We start from the raw sequence: 19095 nt of genomic DNA, 5'->3' as shown, positions 1-19095 counted from the left end.
GCTGTGGCAGCATGAAAACAATGCTTCTTCATAAAAAGTGGAAAGTAAAGATGAGTTTACCTTCTAATGTTAGGAAATTGAACCATTTCTTCTTTTGAGTAAGGGTTTGCTGCAAATTAGAAATAACACCCAATTTTATTTTTTAAAGCCATGTACGAATGAGGCTTTTCCCCCCCCCTGGATTGTATTAGTTCAGAAGAACTAAATGAGGGTATTTGTGCTTGACCAAACTGATAATTGTAACACTCAGTATTAGGATTGGTGGAGTAACAATGAGGAAAAGAGATGTGTATCTGTTACGTGGAAATATTGGCCAGTCTGGAAACACAACAGAGTAGTAACCTGTGAAACAAACATAAAATATACTCTTAAATGTTATTCCTCATAATGCAGTAACATAGCTCAGATAGATCTTATACAATTTAAGGTTTATATACATACGTGTCACTTTGTCTCGTTGTGGGTTAGCTATAAAATAAGAAAGAAAAGAATTAAAAGAATAGATACTGGTGAGGCTTTTGTTTTCTTTTAAAAAGCCAAGTCTCTTAATTATAACCATTGACTGTTTCAATCAACTTGTTTATATAACCTTTATATATAAACTTTTTATATACTACTACTATAAATGGAAAATCGTTTTACATAATGTAACTGGCAGATAAAATAAATGCAATTAAAATAAAACACTTAAAAATAAGTATTAGTAATAATCAGTGTGAGCAATTTATTAAAATATTTTCCTGAAAGTAAGTTTCTCCTGAGAAGAATGATACTATCTATGGTCAGTAATGAAGAGACAGTGGCCTCTCTCATACATTCCAGTCTGTCATTAGTATATCAGTAGGGCATTTGGATATCAAAGTCGTATTTACTCCTCTCCTTCCACTGAGCTTTATTAAGATTTTGACATTCAGAGCACTGGGAAGAGAATTCCACATCTGCCATAGCCTCCTTATACTTTTTAAATGGTCAGACACCTCTTTTACACTGGTTCTATGCCAGCTGCTGTTGCACTCCTATGGTGGAATCCATCAAGGAGCTGACCCTCTGGTACTCGTGAGCATCCCTGGTCATCATACCTGTGACTGACTGGGCTTTGCTGTGGTGAATTGCGATGAAGCTTCCGCTTCTTTAACTTTTCCTGGCAGTTATATCCATGAAATCAAGGAATGATATGCTTGCTAGTTATATTTTTTCTTACATATATATATTTTTAAAATGTTAAACATTCAACTTTTGAACATTGAAACAAATGTCATCCATGCACTAGCTAAAAATCAGCTTGTGTACCATTGGTGTGCCCAGCACATTTTGCAGAACCATCCTGATTTGGCCTCCATTGGTATTTATTGAACCTACCAGTATCTAGAAGACCACAAAGGGATTTTTTTCCTCCAGTGTTTGCCACAATTTGTCAGAGACAAAATCTGATAAATAAAAGCTTTTATCCTCTAACCCTTACCCTCCTGCAAATTAGCGTGCGTTTTCCTTTGTCTCTCTTAAGAGCCCAGGGGCTTTTCATTATTGGACTACAGCCTTAATTTTCTGAATTTTATCCCACAAGGTTAGAGACCATTTCAGGCTAGATCTCTAAGATTAAAAGCTAAAACTCCAGCAGTTTTCTTCTTGTTATCATTGTGCTGGTGGTGGTGTTACTGTCTAGATTTTTATAGAGAATGATTTTTTTAAGGAAATACGCAAATTAGCAATTATTTGCCTTCTAGACTAGGCACTTTGGTTACAAAGTTGAATTAGATAGGCATAATTCCTGCCTGTTTGGAATTCAGAGTCTAGTGGGAAAAACAGCTAACCAGTGGCAAGTTAAATTACTTTTTACATAATTTAAAATTATTGTCTCAGTTTTCATCACAGATTCTAAAGAAGCATGAGTGAGTCTTGTTCATGAGCATAAAAACATATCATCTAAAACTTGGGCACAAAGAAGACACCAAAATACCAAGAGTAAACTCAAGATCTGAGATTACAGGAAGGATGAATTTGGGGATAATAGATAATATTTACTGAGTGATACTGTATGCCAGGCACTTGGTCTAGATATAATTTTTTTTCATTCGTTTCACGAAACCTGTGAAGAGGTGCCACCGTCTACATTTCATTAATGAGGAAACAGGTCCAGACACTTGCCCAGCGTCACAATGGTGGAACTGGAAATTGAACTCTAAAATCTGTGGTTTTAACTCTTATGTCATACTGCCTAACTTGGAAAAAAAAAAAAGACATGCTTTCGTAGTGTTGGAGTAACATGAAAAATTCAGTTAACATTGGTGCTCTGAGAAGGGATTTGTTGCACTATGGCTACATGTTAGTGAGTTCTCTAAACAAAACTAATTATGAGGGAAAGAATGGTTGAACTGGAGAGAAATGACTGGCTCAGAAAGGTGGTAGAAAAAGCGTCTCTGTAGCTGGAGTAAAAATGAGAACTCACTGTTTACAAATCAGGAGGAAGGGAAAAGCAGTTGAAAAGAATTTTATAATTTTAAACCCGGAAAGGACCTTAGGAAATGTGTAAGCAATGCAACACTTTGGCCAAACAAAAATTTATGCAGTTAAACTCATTCTACTCTACCCTCCTTCTGCTCCTAGCACCCCGCCCCAGCCCTGCAGCCCTGAGGGGTTCAGTTAGTTACAGATCTGGACACAAAAGTCCTAGAGGATTTGCACAACTGCAGTAGCTTGATTGAGGTTTTCCTTCACACCATGGCAAAAAGTAAAGAAAAAACATACTGAGATGGAAAGGAATGTGTCTGGGACAGGAACCATAAATAGACTCTTGGCCAATTGTGTATTAATATTTCAAAGTTATGTAAAACATCCTTGGAAATGTAGCTTCATTGGCCTACACTGTTCCTCATTAAATGCTGTCTAACTAGTAAAAAGTGCCACGTTGCAGCTTTATTTATCTGATTCTAAAGATGAAAATGCAAGTCTTGAGTGCTTGGACAGGTAGTATCACACAATTCAGAATTCTTTTGGTTAACTTTGTTATACAAATTTTTGATCTTGCTGAAATTAGCAAATCTTGGGTCTACAGTTTCCCAGCATCAGAGTCGTTTGTTGTTTGTCTGATTAGCGCTAACTAAAGAATATTATTTGCTTCTTTAAATTTCTCTTGAACCATATATTCATTCCCAGGACAGTAAGCCACTGGTTTGATTGCAACCCTGATGCCACTTTCCCTGAAAATAGCTGTTAGGATAAAGCAAATGTCTGCATTCTTAACTCTGTAGAAAGTTACAAGAGTTTTGAACACATTGTATTATTGGTAGATTGCTCCTTTTACTCACCACAGAGATTGTCCAGACAGTTGTCGTTACTGGGGCAGGCACTGCATGTGGATCCTTTTTTATATGGCCAGGTTGGGTAATTGCCTCTGTGAAGTAGAGGAAAACTGTCCATTAGGAGAGTTTTTGGTTTCTTTTTTTTTTTTTTTTCCAATTACAATTTATTATGGTCCTTGGCTAAATTCTAGGATGGAAGTCTGCAGATTCAGAGGGTTGGGAAGAGAAGAGGAGAGGGGGAAGCAGAAATGGAAGCCTGCTAATATTTGCAGAGTTCATTCTAGGTGCCTGTGTTTAGGAACCTATGTCTTAATCATCTCAGTTAATTCTTAAGACAACTCGGGGAAGAAGTTATTTTTATTTCTATTTTACAGATAAGGAAACTAAACCTCTAAAAAATAAAGTAACTTGCCAAAAATCACAAGGTACAGATGTCAGAGTCAGAAAGAAACCTAGATCTGATTTCAGAGCAGTACTCCCTCTACTTACTGTCTGGCCTATGTGATCACTGCCATCCAAAAAACTGTCCGTCTTAGAAAAGCCATCATGACCCACATTTTTGTTCTCCTCAGTCTAGCAAACCTCCATAGTTTTTATTGGATGGGAGCCATTTGGCTGGGGAAAGGGCTTTCCAAAAGAATATAACAAGAGGGCTTCCCTGGTGGCGCAGTGGTTGAGAGTCTGCCTGCCGATGCAGGGGACACAGGTTTGTGCCCCAGTCCGGGAAGATCCCACATGCTGCGGAGCGGCTGGGCCTGTGAGCCATGGCCGCTGAGCCTGCGCGTCCGGAGCCTGTGCTCCGCAACGGGAGAGGCCACAACAGTGAGAAGCCCGCGTACCACACACACACACACACACACAAAAATATATATATATATATAACAAGAAATATGGGGGAGTTTCTAAAATGCAATTTGTTTTCACATAAAAGATGTGATATGAATAATAGATAATAATTACTGAATACTCTTCGTGTCCTAGGCAGTGTTCTAAGTATCCTCGAATGAATCAATCTTCACAATAACCCTATGAGGAAGATACTATAATTTTTTTAATCCCCATAGCTAGAGGCTGAGGCACAGAATGTAAGTAATTGACCAAGATCACAGATTAGAAAATGAAATAATAACCAAACATTTTATATCCCCATGAATATCTCTGGAGTAGTAATGATGAAAGGCTGTACATTTATTTCAGTGAACCTGCCATTGCTCTAATCTTTTTTGGAACACTACTTTTGGAAAGGAGTTCTTAACTTTTTCATGTCATGTACCCTGTGGCAGCCTGGTGGAGCGCATGGGCCCTTTCTCAAAATAGTTTAAAAATACCGAAAATAAAGTTCATAGGATTATAAAGGAAACAAATTAAGTTGAAATAGTTATTAACATGTTAAAAATATTTGTGATATACTAATATGTACTTCTCAAGTATTAGGTAAGAGCTAGCAGGGAGTCTAATAATTACAGTAATTTCAAGGTAGTGATAAAAACTATTTTGAGAGAGGTGCAGCAAACTAGAAAGTGATATGAACATATCTGTGATAAAGATACAGGTAGTGCAGTACAGTCACAGCTATTGCTGATAATGATTGGAGTGTTATCTTCATAAACGTTACTTTCAATAGAAGTTACTTTTGAAAAAGATGTAACTTTTTTCTAATCCAAGTTCATGGACACCTCTCCCTTAATACTATGCGTTAATCTTCAGAGTTGAGACATTTTTATTAAAACCTCATTTCCAACTAAAAAGATATGTTCAAATCTCGTTTGGCTCCAAATTAATTTAGGTTGTCTCAAATTTACCCTTATGCTTATGTTACCCCGTGGAAAATAGTCAAAGGAATCTAGTAGAGATTCTGATAATTATAAAAGATATCCAAAATGGACATTAATCATTGGAGTATCTTTCATTGTTAAAAAGCACAGTACTCATTGAGTCGTTAAATTCTAGAATGTTTTTGATGCAGTCATTTATGCTGCTTCATACTTTAATTGTGCATTCCATACTTTAAAGAAGAGGGGAAAATTGCTACTTCAAAAAAAAGCTAAAAACAAGGCAGTTGTTACTTCTAGGGAAATAGAATTCATCTTGGGAGAAACATGCTACTGGAAAGGCCTGATTTTTGTCTAGATGGGAATGATTAGGACAAAGATATCTACAGTCTCCCAAGGTAATAGAAATAAAGCAAAAATAAGTGAGACCTAATCAAACTTACAAGCTTTTGCGCAGCAAAGGAGATCATAGACAAACGAAAAAACAAACTATGGACTGGGAGAAAATATTTGCAAATGATGCAACCGACGAAGGCAAGTTCATACAACTCAATAACAGCAACAACAACAAAAAAAAACAAAAAATGGGCAGAAGATCTAAATTGACATTTCTCCAAAGAACACATGGAGATGGCCAATAGGCACATGAAAAGATGCTCAAGATCACTAATGATTAGAGAAATGCAAACCAGAACTGCAATGAGGTACCACCTCACACCGGTCAGAATGGCCATCATTAAAAAGTCTGCAAGTAATAAATGCTGGACAGGGTGTGGAGGAAGGGGAACCCTCCAACAGTGAGGGTTTACATTCCCTCACTGGGAATGTAAATTGGTGCAGCCACTATGGAAAACAGTATGGAGGGTACTCAAAAAACTAAAAACAGAGTTGCTATATTATCCAGCAATCCCACTCCTGGGCATATATCTGGACAGAACTATAATTCGAAAAGATACATGCACCCCAATGTTCATTGCAGCACTATATACAATAGCCAGGACATGGAAACAACCTAAATGTCCATCTATGATGAATGGATAAAGAAGATGGAAGATGTGGTGTGTATTTATATATATGGAATACTTCTCAGCCATAAAAGAAGAATGAAATAATGCCATTTGCAGCAACATGGAGGGACCTAGAGATTATCAAAGTAAGTCAAGTAAGTCAGAAAGAGAAAGACAAATACCATATACTATCACTTGTATTTGGAATCTAAAATATGACACAAACTTACCTACAAAACAGAAACAGACTCAAAGAGAACAGACTTGTGGTTGCCAAGAGCCGGTGGGGATGTCAGGGAGGGATGGAGTGGGAGTTTGGGATTAGCAGATGCAAACTTACATACGTGTATAGCTGAATCACTTTGCTGTACACCAGAAACTAATACAACACTGTAAATCAACTATACTTCAATAAAATAAAAACACAGAAAGACAAAGGGACCTAAAGTATTCTGCCCAATAAAGAAGTAGGAAGTTTTAGTTTCCCTGGTTGCCTGTCAGGGCCTCAGTTGTCTTATCTGCAAAACAGGGGTAATAGAACTTACAGACTATTTATGAAGATTAAATAAGTTTAATATATGTGAAGCACTTAGAACTGTGCTTAGTACATAGTAAGCTTTATACAAACGTTATGGCATTGTTTTTAATTATTGTAATCTGTTTAAAACTTCAGTGCCATGGAAAGTGCTCATATGTAATTTTAAGTAAAAAATAGAAAACGTGTATTTCCATCATCTCCGTTTTCTAAGTATGTGTACGATGCATAAGCACACATATATAAAGGAAGTTGGAGGAGAATGTCATGTGTCTTCCCATTTTCCAAAGGGAGAAAAATGATGTCTGTTTCAAAAACAAAACTGTCAAAAGTAAATGAAATAAGTTATATAAATTGAGAAATTCAATTCAGAGTGGGTTTTTGTTCTGCTTTGAAAAGTTTTTAATAAGTTAATAAATATTAAATGGAATATTAATCTTCCCATCTTGTGGTGTTATTACAATATCCAATTAACCTATGTCCCTGAAAACATTTTAGTTTTCCTACTCTTAAAAATGTGTTCGTGTGTGTGTGTTTATGTAGTGTTTATAAAGGTGTATACACAGACACACACAAACACAAACGCACATACAAAGAAAAAGGTATCAGTGTAAATCTCTGGGCAGAGGAATTAAGGGTAACGTTAATTTTCTCTTTTAAACTTTTTTTATTACCCAGATTTATTTTCTATAATGAAGATAAATACTTTTAAAATAGTTTTTTCTTTTCCCAGAAAGAGGTTAATTTGGGCACTTACGCTGGTCCATAGTTGCATATAAAATGTGCTCCATTGCGAAGACTTTCAAAGCCAGCAACTCGAGAACAAAACTGTACTGCACAGCCAACTTTGTAACTATCTGCCCAAACAATCTGAAAGAAAATACAGATTGTTAAGAAGAGAGAGATACTAAAATGAACACTTGAGTATGATTAGGCCTTCGTAAACACAGGCATGTTAACTCTACTTAGGCAAAGCAGTTACCGCCAGGGAAGTTTTAGGTAGTCAGAATTTGGTTGGAAAGTGTGTATGTGTGTGTGTGTGTGTGTGTGTGAGAGAGAGAGAGAGAGAGAGATAAACATAAATAATAACTAAGCTAATTTTGACAGCTAGTGCAATGAAGAAATAAAACAGGCTAACAGGATAGAGAGTGACTGCTGGGGAGAAAGAGGGCTGCTTTCACTTGGATGTGCAGGGAAGGCGTCTCGAGTGTGGAGGCAGCATTTGAGGTGAGGCCTGAATGATGAAGAGGCAGCGCTCAAAACATGCAGGAGACCAACTGATGGAGGAAGAGCATCCGTGCAGAGGGAGCCCTTGGGGCAAAGGCCCTGGCGTGGAGTTTGCTTGCGTGCAAGAGTGGCAGAAAGAAGGCAGGCAGAGGGGCTTCCCTGGTGGCGCAGTGCTTAAGGATCCACCTGCTAATGTAGAGGACCCGGGTTCGAGCCCTGGTCCGGGAAGATCCCACATGCCGCGGAGCAACTAAGCCGGTGCACCACAACTACTGAGCCTGCACGCTAGAGCCCGCGAGCCACAACAACGGAGCCCGTGTGCCACAACTACTGAAGCCCGTGCAGCTAGAGCCTGTGAGCCACAACTACTGAGCCCACTTACCACAACTACTGAAGCCCGCACGCCTAGAGCCCGTGAGCCACAACTACTGAAGCCTGTGCGCCTAGAGCCCGTGCTCCACAACGAGAAGCCACCGCAAGGAGAAGCCCGCGCGCCACAACGGAAGAGTAACCCCCGCTCGCCGCAACTAGAGAAAGCCCACACAGCAACGAAGACACAACGCAGCCAAAAATAAATAAATAAAGGCAAGCGGAGCTGGGATCCAGGAGTTGGGGAAAATCACAGGCAATGAGGTCAGAGAGGAGCAGCTCATGGGGAATCTTGTAGTGGAGGGAGGGAGAGTCCCTTTTTCAGGTCTTAGGAAGGTCACTTTGGCTGCTAAACTAGATGGACTGAGAACAAGGGTGAAAAGAGGGAGGGAATTCGGGAGACTGCTTCACTGGTACTGGAAAGAGCAGATGGTGACTCTCACTTCGGTGATGGTAGTGGGGTTCCCTAGAATTGACCAGGTTCACGGTTCAGCTTAGGGGCAAAGCTGAAAGAATTTGCTTTTGGTTTGAGGGTGGGGTAAGAGGGAGAGAGAAAAATCAAGTTAATGTTTGGGTCTGAACAACATTTGCTGAGACGGGGAAAATGAGGGAAGGAGGAAGTGGGTGGGAACACAGACAAGGGGTTCTGTTCAGTTCCTGCTACTCTTGAGATGCCTGTCAGATGACCATCTGCCGGTCAGAGGACAGAGCATGGTTCGAGACACAAACCTGGAAGACGTGGGAATGGATTAGATCTTGTAAGCAAAGATAATAAACAACTAAATGAGAGCATGGGATAAAGAAAAAAAAAAAAAACAGCCAGCAAAACATTGAAAGGGAGTGGCTAGTGGCATAGGAGGGAAAGCAAGAACAGGGCCAGCTTCCAGGAGAGGGATGTGCTGTCCCACTGGACCCTGTGATCAGAAGGGCCCCATACGTGGTTTAATTCAGTGCTGCACGCATTTTAGCACTTTCAGTGGCACTTTTCCCATGATTTTTGAACAAGGGGATCCACGTTTTCATTTTGCATTAGGCCACACAAATTACACAGCTCATCCTAACTGAGACTGTCTGCTGTAATAGAAGGCTGAAGAAAAAAGTATTTTAAAAATCTAGTATGTGGGGGCTTCCCTGGTGGTGCAGTTGTTGGGAGTCCGCCCGCCCGCCGATGCAGGGGACACGGGTTTGTGCCCCAGTCCGGGAGGATCCCACATGCTGCGGAGCGGCTGGGCCCGTGAGCCATGGCCGCTGAGCCTGTGTGGTCCGGAGCCTGTGCTCCGCAACGGGAGAGGCCACAACAGTGAGAGGCCCGGGTACCACAAGAAAAAAAAAAAATCTAGTGTGGATTTAAGCCAGCAATTAAATGCACTCCTTTTTACAGTAATACAAAATAGAATTTTAAATTATTTTTACATATATATATATTTAGCAACTTTGTGACTACTTGTACCAAATACAGGGAGATGAATGAGCTGGAGCCAGTGGGTGCCTTCACAAAATGTAGAGAAAAGCAGTCAAGAAACCATTAGGCTAGGGTTTTGAGCTCTGTGAAGGGGAAGCAGAGGGCGCTCAGGGAGTTTACAGCAGGGATCCTGCTCTGAGTTAGTGAGGCCGAAGCTGAAAGTGAGCTGGTCCGGGAGGCCAGAGAAGATTCCCAGCGGAGGGCACACCTGTGCGAACCAACCCCGAGGTGGGAAAGACTCACAGAACTGAGACAAGGCTGGTGTGTCTGCTGAAAAAGGTCAAATTTACTCAAAAAAAAGAAAAAAAAAATCAATTAAGAACAGCTCTCTGGGGAGAGAGTGTAGAGTAGGGGAAGAGGGTTAGGATGGAGGCAGCTCCTCCAAGGCTCGTGGATGGAGTAGGAGGTGGGGGAGGAGCTAGAGAGGGCTGGGCAGTGTCGGGGGGTGGGGGGGGGGCCGGGACACTTTCCATTCTGTCCTCCTCCTTGTGTGACAACTGGGGAGGAGCTGCGGAGGCAGGTACTGGTCTCCCACAGAGGATCAGTGCTCTCCTTTGGTGAAGGACGGCCCTCCCTGGTTGAGGTGGGTGGGGTGTCTCCCTTCCCATCTCACACCCTGGAATCCCCTGCAGGGAACTCCAGGTAACCAAGTAAATCAGGCCTCTATCTCCCCGAGAGCACCTAGTTTTATGGCCATTCATTCTCAGGTTTGATGCTTGTACTTTAATTTCCCAATCATTTTTGTATTTATTTTTATATTTCTTCATTTCTATCCACTGCATAGTGAATAGATCCTCAAAGTGACTTCCTCTGGGGTGCTTTGTTTAAAATGCAGATTTCTGTGCCCATCTCAGTCCTACTGCATGAGAGTCACTGGAATTGTCCTTGAAATCTGTATTTTTTAAAAACTGAGATATAACTGACATACAAAATTATATTAGTTGCAGGTGTACAATACTGAATCAGTGATTCAGTATTTGTATATATTGCAAAATGGCCACCACAATAGCTAGTTAACACCTATTACTACACATGGTTACAAGTTTTTTCTTGTGATGAGAACTTTTAAGATATACTCTTAGCAATTTTCAAATACATAATACAGTATTGTTAACTCTAGTCACCATGCTGTACATTACATCCCCAGGACTTATTTATCTTAAAACTGGAAGTTTGTACCTTTTGACCACGTTCACCCATTTCACTCATCCCCCACCTCTGGCAACCACCAATCTGTTTTCTAAGAGTTCGTTTTATTTTTTTAAGATTCCACACATAAATGAGATCATATGGTATTTGACTCTGTCTGTCTGACTTACTTCACTTAGCATAATACCTGTAGATCTATCCATGCTAATGACAGGATTTCCTTAAGGAAAATGTAGTATATTTATATACACACACATACACACAGGCACACACACACACATATTGGAACATTATTCAGCGAAAAAGTTTCTCTATTTTAACAAGTTTCTCAGGTGATTCTTATGCATGCTAACGGGCCATGTTGGGAGTACGATCGCCTGAGTCAATCATTTTATATTCTGATCCTCTGGTCTTTGAGCACTTTCCTCCAGTGTTGTATCTCAAGTGTCAAGTACTCTTAATCTTTGGGTTCCTCCCACACACACTTAATGCTTTATGTTATTTCTTTTATTCTACTTTCTTTTACATTTCTGATCTCTCTTTTCCAAGACAGTGCAAATGTTAGTTACCATTCGTCTTGTGTTTTAGTTGGGCTCTCTTTAAATCAGGTTGTAATTAACATAGAGGCCATCCGTTTTAGGTTATGAATTTTGACAAAAGCATGTAGTTGTGCAGCCACCACCACATTCAATACCTAGAACATTTCCCCAAAAGCTCCCTTGTGCCCCTTTGTGGTCAGCTCCCACCCCCAGCCCCTGGCAATCACTAATCTATTTTCTGTCCTTGTGGTTTCGCCTTTTCCAGAATGTTACATAAGTGGAATCAGTTTAAATGTAGCTTTTTCAATCTGGCTTCTTTCACTAAGCATAAGCATTTGAGATTCACTCATGTTGTTGAATTCATTACTAGTCACTCTCCTTTTCATTGCCGAGTAATATTTATTGCATGGATTTATCAGTTTATCCATCCATTCAAGTTGGCCTCTTTTTAATAGCTTTATGGGCATTCAGTTTCTGGGTTCAACTCTGTGGGCTCTGGGGTTACAAAGACCAAGTTTATATTTCAGCTCAGCCACCCACTGTGTGACCTTGGCCTCAGCTTCCTCGTCTATTAAATGAGGGTAACACCACCTACTCCACAGGCTTATTTTGACATTCTAAATGGGCTAATAAGAAAGTGATTAGAACAGCTTATGGAACATAGCAAGCTCTCAGCAGATGTTCATGTTTTATTCTCTTATGACTAATTTTCTTCTGCTTTAAAACTTTTGAAACTTTTTTTTAATCAGGTAGATTCCTGTTGCATGTTTTCATTTTTTCATATGGTAAACAAAAAGAATTTAAAAAAATTAAGAGCTACTCACTGAGAATTTTCCTAGTGGCCGGTAGTGTTCAGCATGTTACATGCAACATGTTTAACCTCATAACAAATCTATAAATACATACTGCCCCAATTTTTCCTAGATGAGGGGTGGAACTTAATGCTACTTGACCACAAAGTGCTGTGAGGACAGTCCATGCCCTAAGCGAGATGCTTCCAGAGTGCTCTCCTTTTTAGCAGAATCAGGAAACTATACTTAACAAAAACATTGCATCTGGGGAACCCAACCCAGTGGGGGCAGGCATGTCTCTTCCTTCTAGCTAACAACCCCTATACACCATCTTCCCCTTTCAATTCTCAGTATGAGTCCATCTGACTCATTATCAGTAATATGCAACATGTACAAAATCAGCTAGACAAACTGAAACATCGCACACTTCCGTTCGTTCTGGGAGGGTGTAAAAATAAAAATTTCAACGGGTGGGGATAAAAAGAAATGAGATCAATAGTGCCATCTAGTGGGCATTATTAGCACTATCAAACCTGAGCTGCTGCCCACCCAGCTATTTTTTTTTTAATATTTATTTAGTTATTTGGCTGCACTAGGTCTTAGTTGTGGCACGCGGGATCTTTTAGTCACGGCACGTGGGATCTAGTTCCCTGAGCAGGTTAATTTCCAGCATGAATTTAAAATGGTCCCCTACATTGGGAGTGTGGAGTCTTAGCCACTGGACCACCAGAGGAGTCCACCGCCCAGCTTTTTAAGTCAAACTATTCCCAAACTTTACAAAGATGAACTGTCGGCAACAAAATATCTAAGCTAAATAATCTTCCATATCAATACACCAGAATTCTTCCACAATTTAAATCTCTAGTGAAGACAGAACTAAAGCGTTGAGTTAACATGTCAAGAAATATCACACTTTAATGAAGTAATAATGCATCTGGGGACTTCCCTGGTGGTGCAGTGGTTAAGAATACGTCTGCCAATGCAGTGGACATGCACGGAGCAACTAAGCCCGTGCGCCACAGCTAGAGCCTGTGCACCACAGCTAGAGCCTGTGTGCCACAACTACTGAAGCCTGTGCGCCACAACTACTGAGCCCACGCACCCTGACTACTGAAGCCCGTGCGCTCTAGGGCCCGCATGCCACAACTACAGAGCCCGGGTGCTGCAACTACTGAAGCTCACACACCTGGAGGCCGTGCTCTGCAACGAGAAGCCACTGAAATGAGAAGCCTGCACACCGCAGTGAAGAGTAGCCCCCGCTCGCCGCAACTAAAGAAAGCCCACGCACAGCAAAGAAGACCCAATGCAGCCAAAAAAAAAAAAAAAAAAAAATGCATCTGCATCTATTGTCTTTACTCTGTACAACCACTGCTCACTGGCCAAAATCTGAAAATAGCTTGCTTTTTATTAACAATTAACATGAGGGTAAGTGGGAAGTTATAAATACCCACTTGAGGTAATTTCCAGCATGAATTTAAAATGGCAACTGAGTAATCTTGGACCTCCTAGCAAGATTTCTTGCAAAGATAAAAACAAGAAGTCTTCAATCAAGCTGTCAGAGCCTTCTTCCCATTGATGGAAAAACAGCTCATGGAAGAAATCTAAACTTTGTTCAATGACTACTAAGTACTACTACTTTACTAGATAAGCAACATATCTTATATCTGAATCCCAACTCTTCCTCTTACTAGCTAAATGACACTGGGATAACAACTTCTTGACCCCTCTGGGCCTGTTTATTCAGCTATGGATAATAGCATCTCTTCGAGGTGTGTGGTGAGAGTTGAATGAGATCTTACATGTAGAGAACGAAGTACCACATTCATTTAAAAAGTAGTTGCTGGTGCTGTCTCTTCCCAGACCCAGAGGTCCCTGGACATCCTCTCCCTCATTTGAGTTGGGGGGTAGACTGTAGTGGTCTCTTAAAGAGAACAGGTTAGGATCACTCACTTTGGCTCTGCTACCTGTCTGAAAGGAACTGGATTTTAGGAAATGTTTTATGTCCCAAATATTAGCCCTCTTTTTTTTCCCCTAGATGCAAGAGGAAGATTTACAAGTAAGCTCTGTTAACTTGGGAAGGGCCATCTCTGAGATCTCAGGCCTCTATGACATATAATGAAGTTTCCTCCTCTTGTTTTGACTTCCTGGAATGATGGACATGAAGTATCTTTTAACTTGCAGGGTTTAGGAGACTGTTGTCAATTTAACAGTCTTTGGATCACTGTGTATTTGGTGGGTTAAGCTGCTCGCCATTCTTCTGAAATGCCAAGTTCATTTGTACACATTGTACACCTTCTACACCTTGTTAATTTTGCCTGGAGTTCTTTTTACATTCCTTTTTATTTGACAAACTCTCACTCAGTTTAAGAACCAACTTATATGTCTCCTGCTGTGTGAACAAGTCCTGTGTCTCCATACCTCCCTTTGGCCAGGTCAGTTGCTCTGTCCCCATTGCTCCCATGGCACCTTGTCAGTTTCTCCGAGCTGCACTAGCTATACGCTATAACACATCCACTTACACACGTCTCTTCCAAATAAAAGTCACCTCCTAAGGGTCAGGGGCCATTCCCAGCTGTGTCCCTCATTCCCTGCCCCACAAGCCATTTCTCCTCCCTCTCACTTCTCTGCGATCGTACTCCCGAGTAAAATCTTAGCACGTTAAGCTATTATCTCAGGCTCTGTTTTTTCAGGAGTCTGGACTAAAACGCATGACCTGTACCTTACAAAGTGCCTAGAATAGGGGAGAAGCTTAAACACTGACTGAGAGTCAGCACCTTCAGACTGACAATTACTCCTGGAGATTAATACCATAGTGCATAATGGCACCAGATACCACTTGTAGGCACTCTGGATTTAGCTTTCTTGCCCTTTAGGATTTGTGGGAATCCAATGAAATTTATTTTCTGGTTTATTTGTTAATATAAACCAAAATTGATGGCTTATTGGGCAAGTCTAGGGGAGACCTTACTTATATTTCCAAGAAAGGGACCAAGCCTACTGATGATTTCATAGCTCCTCCTTGATTACAATAACCTTAAGATGAAAATTTCACTGACATCAACCCTTTCCCTCTAACAATTTCCTGTAACTGTGCCAAACGTGTTTCATCTATACCACCACCAGTGAGGTCAGTATCTTTATAAGGCTGAACTATATTGAGTTTTTCTACCAACATTTTGCTCTTAAAAACACCTAATATTCCAAGTTAACTGGCTTGTTAGAAATGCTTTTGCTCTCAGACATCATTTCAACAATTTTTTTCTACGTTAAAACCAGTCAAACATAGGTTCACTACTTTTAGTTATTGGTTTGACAAGGACCGCCAGGAAATAAAATAAATAAAATGTGGCCAGTACAGGGAGGCAGTATATTAAGAAGATTATAGAAGACTTTTCCTAGGGATTTGTTTCCACCATGTTGCAAATGTGAGTTAGAGTTAGGAAGCCAAAAACAGCTTGAATTTAAAAAAAAAAAAAGCAAGAAAGAAAAAATCTCATCGAGAAGCTCTGAATGTGGCTATTGACACTAATACTGTAGATGTGGGTACAGGGTAGCTACAGGATTATTTGTACAAATTTATATGTTGACCTCTCCACTGGGTCTGGGACTTTTTTTCGTCTTCATGTGGCACATCATAGATTCTTAGTCCATGTTTGAAAGACTAAGAGGATATGGAAGCATCAACTATTAGTACCACAATTTTTTTTTCTTCTGGCCACACTGCACAGCATGCGGATCTTCCCCGACCAGGGATCGAACCCATGCCCCCCTGCAGTGGAAGCACAGAGTCTTTACTACGGGACCACCAGGGAAGTCCCCTTCAATTCTTATTGATGCTTCTGTCTGAGAGGCTTATTTCTCCCAGTTTTATAGTCCCAGAACAATTGACTCAAATTTCCTAGAGAACTCGTACCTGGAATAAATCCATTTACTCATAAGGTCCTTTGATTGCTCACAAATGGCACAAAATACCACGGGAAGACAGGTGTGATCAAAATTATTCAAAGGCTGTGCAGATTGGTGGGCCTCACATTTTACCTATGTCCATGTAACTACACTCTTCAAGCACTATCTCCTCTGGTATTGGAGTCTGTTCCATTTATTTATTTATTTATTTATTATTTATTTATTTATTTTGCGGTACGCGGGCCTCTCACTGTTGTGGCCTCTCCCGTTGCGGAGCACAGGCCCCGGACGCGCAGGCTCAGCGGCCATGGCTCACGGGCCCAGCTGCTCTGCAGCACGTGGGATCTTCCCGGACCGGGGCACGAACCCGTGTCCCCTGCATCGGCAGGCGGACTCGCTACCACTGCGCCACCAGGGAAGCCCTCCATTTATTTATTTTTAAAGTAAGCCTGTAACCCCTACTCTCTAATATTTACAGGGACACTAGCTTACTCTATATTTTTCTTAACACCAGATTCCAGCTTTCTCCTCACCCTTGAAACGACGGCTTCCAGAGAATATAAGGCAGATACTTACCTGAGTATAATGGCCACAGACCTTGTCACATTTCCGAGTCTTGAAGTCATAGTACTGAATTTCGTTGTACCAGTCTGTGACGGCTGAAGACACAGAAAAGAGGTACAGAGACCCAGTCCAGAGGTTTTCTCCCAGTGAAGTGAAATTTGGGTGCAGCTTGTGGGGTAGCTTCAGCTGTATGTTGTGTGCAAACTGACAGTTCCTTGCCCATGCTTTTGCAATTTGGGCTAGTACTGGGTCCCAAGTCTGCAGAAATAAATACGAAACACTAGGAGGGTCAAGAATGGAGCCTGTTACCCAACGCTGTAACCGCAGTGAGCAAAGTGGGAATTTGCATGGGAGGTGAGGCACGATGTCCAGAATGGAGAAGGACCACGAACATGTAGGTCCTCCGTATGTGGAGGATCATACTGTGGTCTTCAAGTTTTGACTAGCGTTAGTGGGAGACATGATAATCTAGTTTCGAGGAATTTAGAATCAAAGTGAGTGACACAGAACAACATTTCACTGAAGGTCTATTATGTTGCAAAATAACATGCTGGTTTCACATATTTTCTGTAATTTCATACCTACGATAGCCCCTATCGTAAGAAGCTCAGAAAGGTTAAAAACCAGGCCAAAGCCACAGACCTAGGATTCAAACCCAAGCCTGACTGAATCAAAATCCTAGCCTTTCCCCCAGACGCCCTGCGGCCTCCCTGAGACAGTCAGTACTCTGCCGGCAACAAAAAAAAGTCAACTTAGAGACAAAAAACGAAACCAAAAAAACCTCACAAAAATTAACAGGCAAAAAAGAGACATAAATTGCACCTGAGGACGTGTGCAAAGGACGTGTCCAAAAAGAGAAGTAAAACATACTTGCTTTATAACAAGAACTGAGTAGGCAGAGAGAAACTGGGTTTGTTTTGATCGCAGGTGGTGAATTTAAAGCACACCTTCATCACCGCGAGAGCACTGGTCAGGATTACCAAGGATTCACCACCAAAATCAATCCACATTAGTTGTTTTTGACTGACTTCTGCCACAAGCCCTCATGTTTTTCTTACCATGTATAGCATATCACTGGCTTTTGGAGTCACTTCTGATCGGAACTTGTTGTGCATTCGAACACAGTCTTTGATGAAATCTTCATTTTCGATATCTGGCAAAGTATTTGCTGGAGAGAAAGAACTGGAGACCACACAGGCTGTCACAGCAAGTGTGACTCGCATGCTCAGACTGTCTGGCATGGAGACCCGGAGGCTGGAATCCAGAGGCACTGCAGGTCCCGAGGGTCGGTGAGCCGGTTTTACAAAGCACAGTCGACTTCAGCTTTGAGAAAACGGAAAGCAGAACATGAGTTCATCACAAGTGTGAAGAAAAGGGTTTCTCCATATATGGTTTGCAGCTCGTTTTGTGCCCTTAACTCTGTCTTTTCGGTGGTTCTCAGTGACACAGCACCTATTGCAACATGGATTTTTACGAGGCTACATCAGACTTTCTTTTGAGTTGGGGGATGTTTCCAAAGGAAGTTCTGGAATCTCCAGAAATAATAGTCCCAATTTTTACTGAGGTTCTTGTGGTTAAACAAAAACATCTCTCATTTCAATAAAGGTCTTGCCAAATACTTTTTAAAAACATTTTTTTTTGGAGTCACATCAGCACACCGTGGTTAGAATATCTGGTTAACATCATCGCTCGACCTAGAATTCATTCACAATGGTGAATGTGATGGGGTTAAGTCGATTTTGTCCATTCCCCTCCCCCAAATGAAAAAAACAGTTACGTGGACTTTTGGAGGCAGCTGGCTACTGCTGCCAATGGATTCCTAATTTTGCAGCCTTTGCTAAACCTCTGTCTGCTCTTCTCCTAGATCACAACACAGAGTCTATTTCCTGGCCCTTCAGAGGCATTAATCAATCTCCTTTGAAGCTTTAATATTAGGTTTGTCCACACTCCAAATTCTTGGCTTACCTAATTTTGACAGACCTGTTCATCTATACTGCCATGAAAATAATGGGACTGCTGCAGGCATTCTAGGACAATCTTCTGCTTCTCAAGATACATCCCTGTAGCATGTTTCTCATGCCAGTTAGCTCCTGCGGCATTAGGTGTGCCCCATGCTTCTGTGCAGTGGCTGCAGCTGCCGCCTTGATTGACAAAGCCAGTGTGCATGTTAGGCTCCCCTATTCATCTCTATGTTCCCCAGGCGGTGTCAGCTATTCTACAAGTTCAAAGGATACAGCAACTCTCTACACGGTGACAGGCCACTTATGAGCTGACTTTCTCATCATCTTACATCGTTGTAACCGTTTGAATCCAGCTACTTTACTACCCCTCCCTGATAGACAGCCCCGCTGTATCACACATGATTGCCTTGCAGCCGTAGAAATGGTCTCAAAGCCACGAGAGGTTCTCTCAGACACCCCTTTAGGTAACCCAGCCTGACTTCTATTTTGTGATGGCTCCCGTCAATGAAGTTTC

The 19095-nt window shown here is 41.2% G+C and overlaps 1 protein-coding gene across 1 annotated transcript; it reads right to left on the bottom strand.

Annotated features, from left to right (window-relative positions):
• Positions 1-116: 116 nt before the first annotated feature.
• Positions 117-17922, bottom strand: GLIPR1 (GLI pathogenesis related 1). Its single transcript, XM_082850159.1, has 6 exons — positions 17679-17922; positions 16633-16878; positions 7371-7483; positions 3306-3391; positions 442-468; positions 117-342 (listed from the first exon to the last, which is right to left on the bottom strand). The coding sequence occupies exons 1-6, from the start codon at positions 17859-17861 to the stop codon at positions 188-190; spliced, it is 810 nt and encodes a 269-aa protein (XP_082706285.1). The 5' UTR covers positions 17862-17922; the 3' UTR covers positions 117-187.
• Between the last annotated feature and the right edge of the window lie 1173 nt (positions 17923-19095).

This window comes from Leucopleurus acutus, assembly GCF_964270905.1.
Source record: "Leucopleurus acutus genome assembly, chromosome: 11".
Lineage (NCBI taxonomy): Eukaryota > Metazoa > Chordata > Mammalia > Artiodactyla > Delphinidae > Leucopleurus > Leucopleurus acutus.
This window is presented reverse-complemented; position numbering and strand designations above follow the sequence as displayed.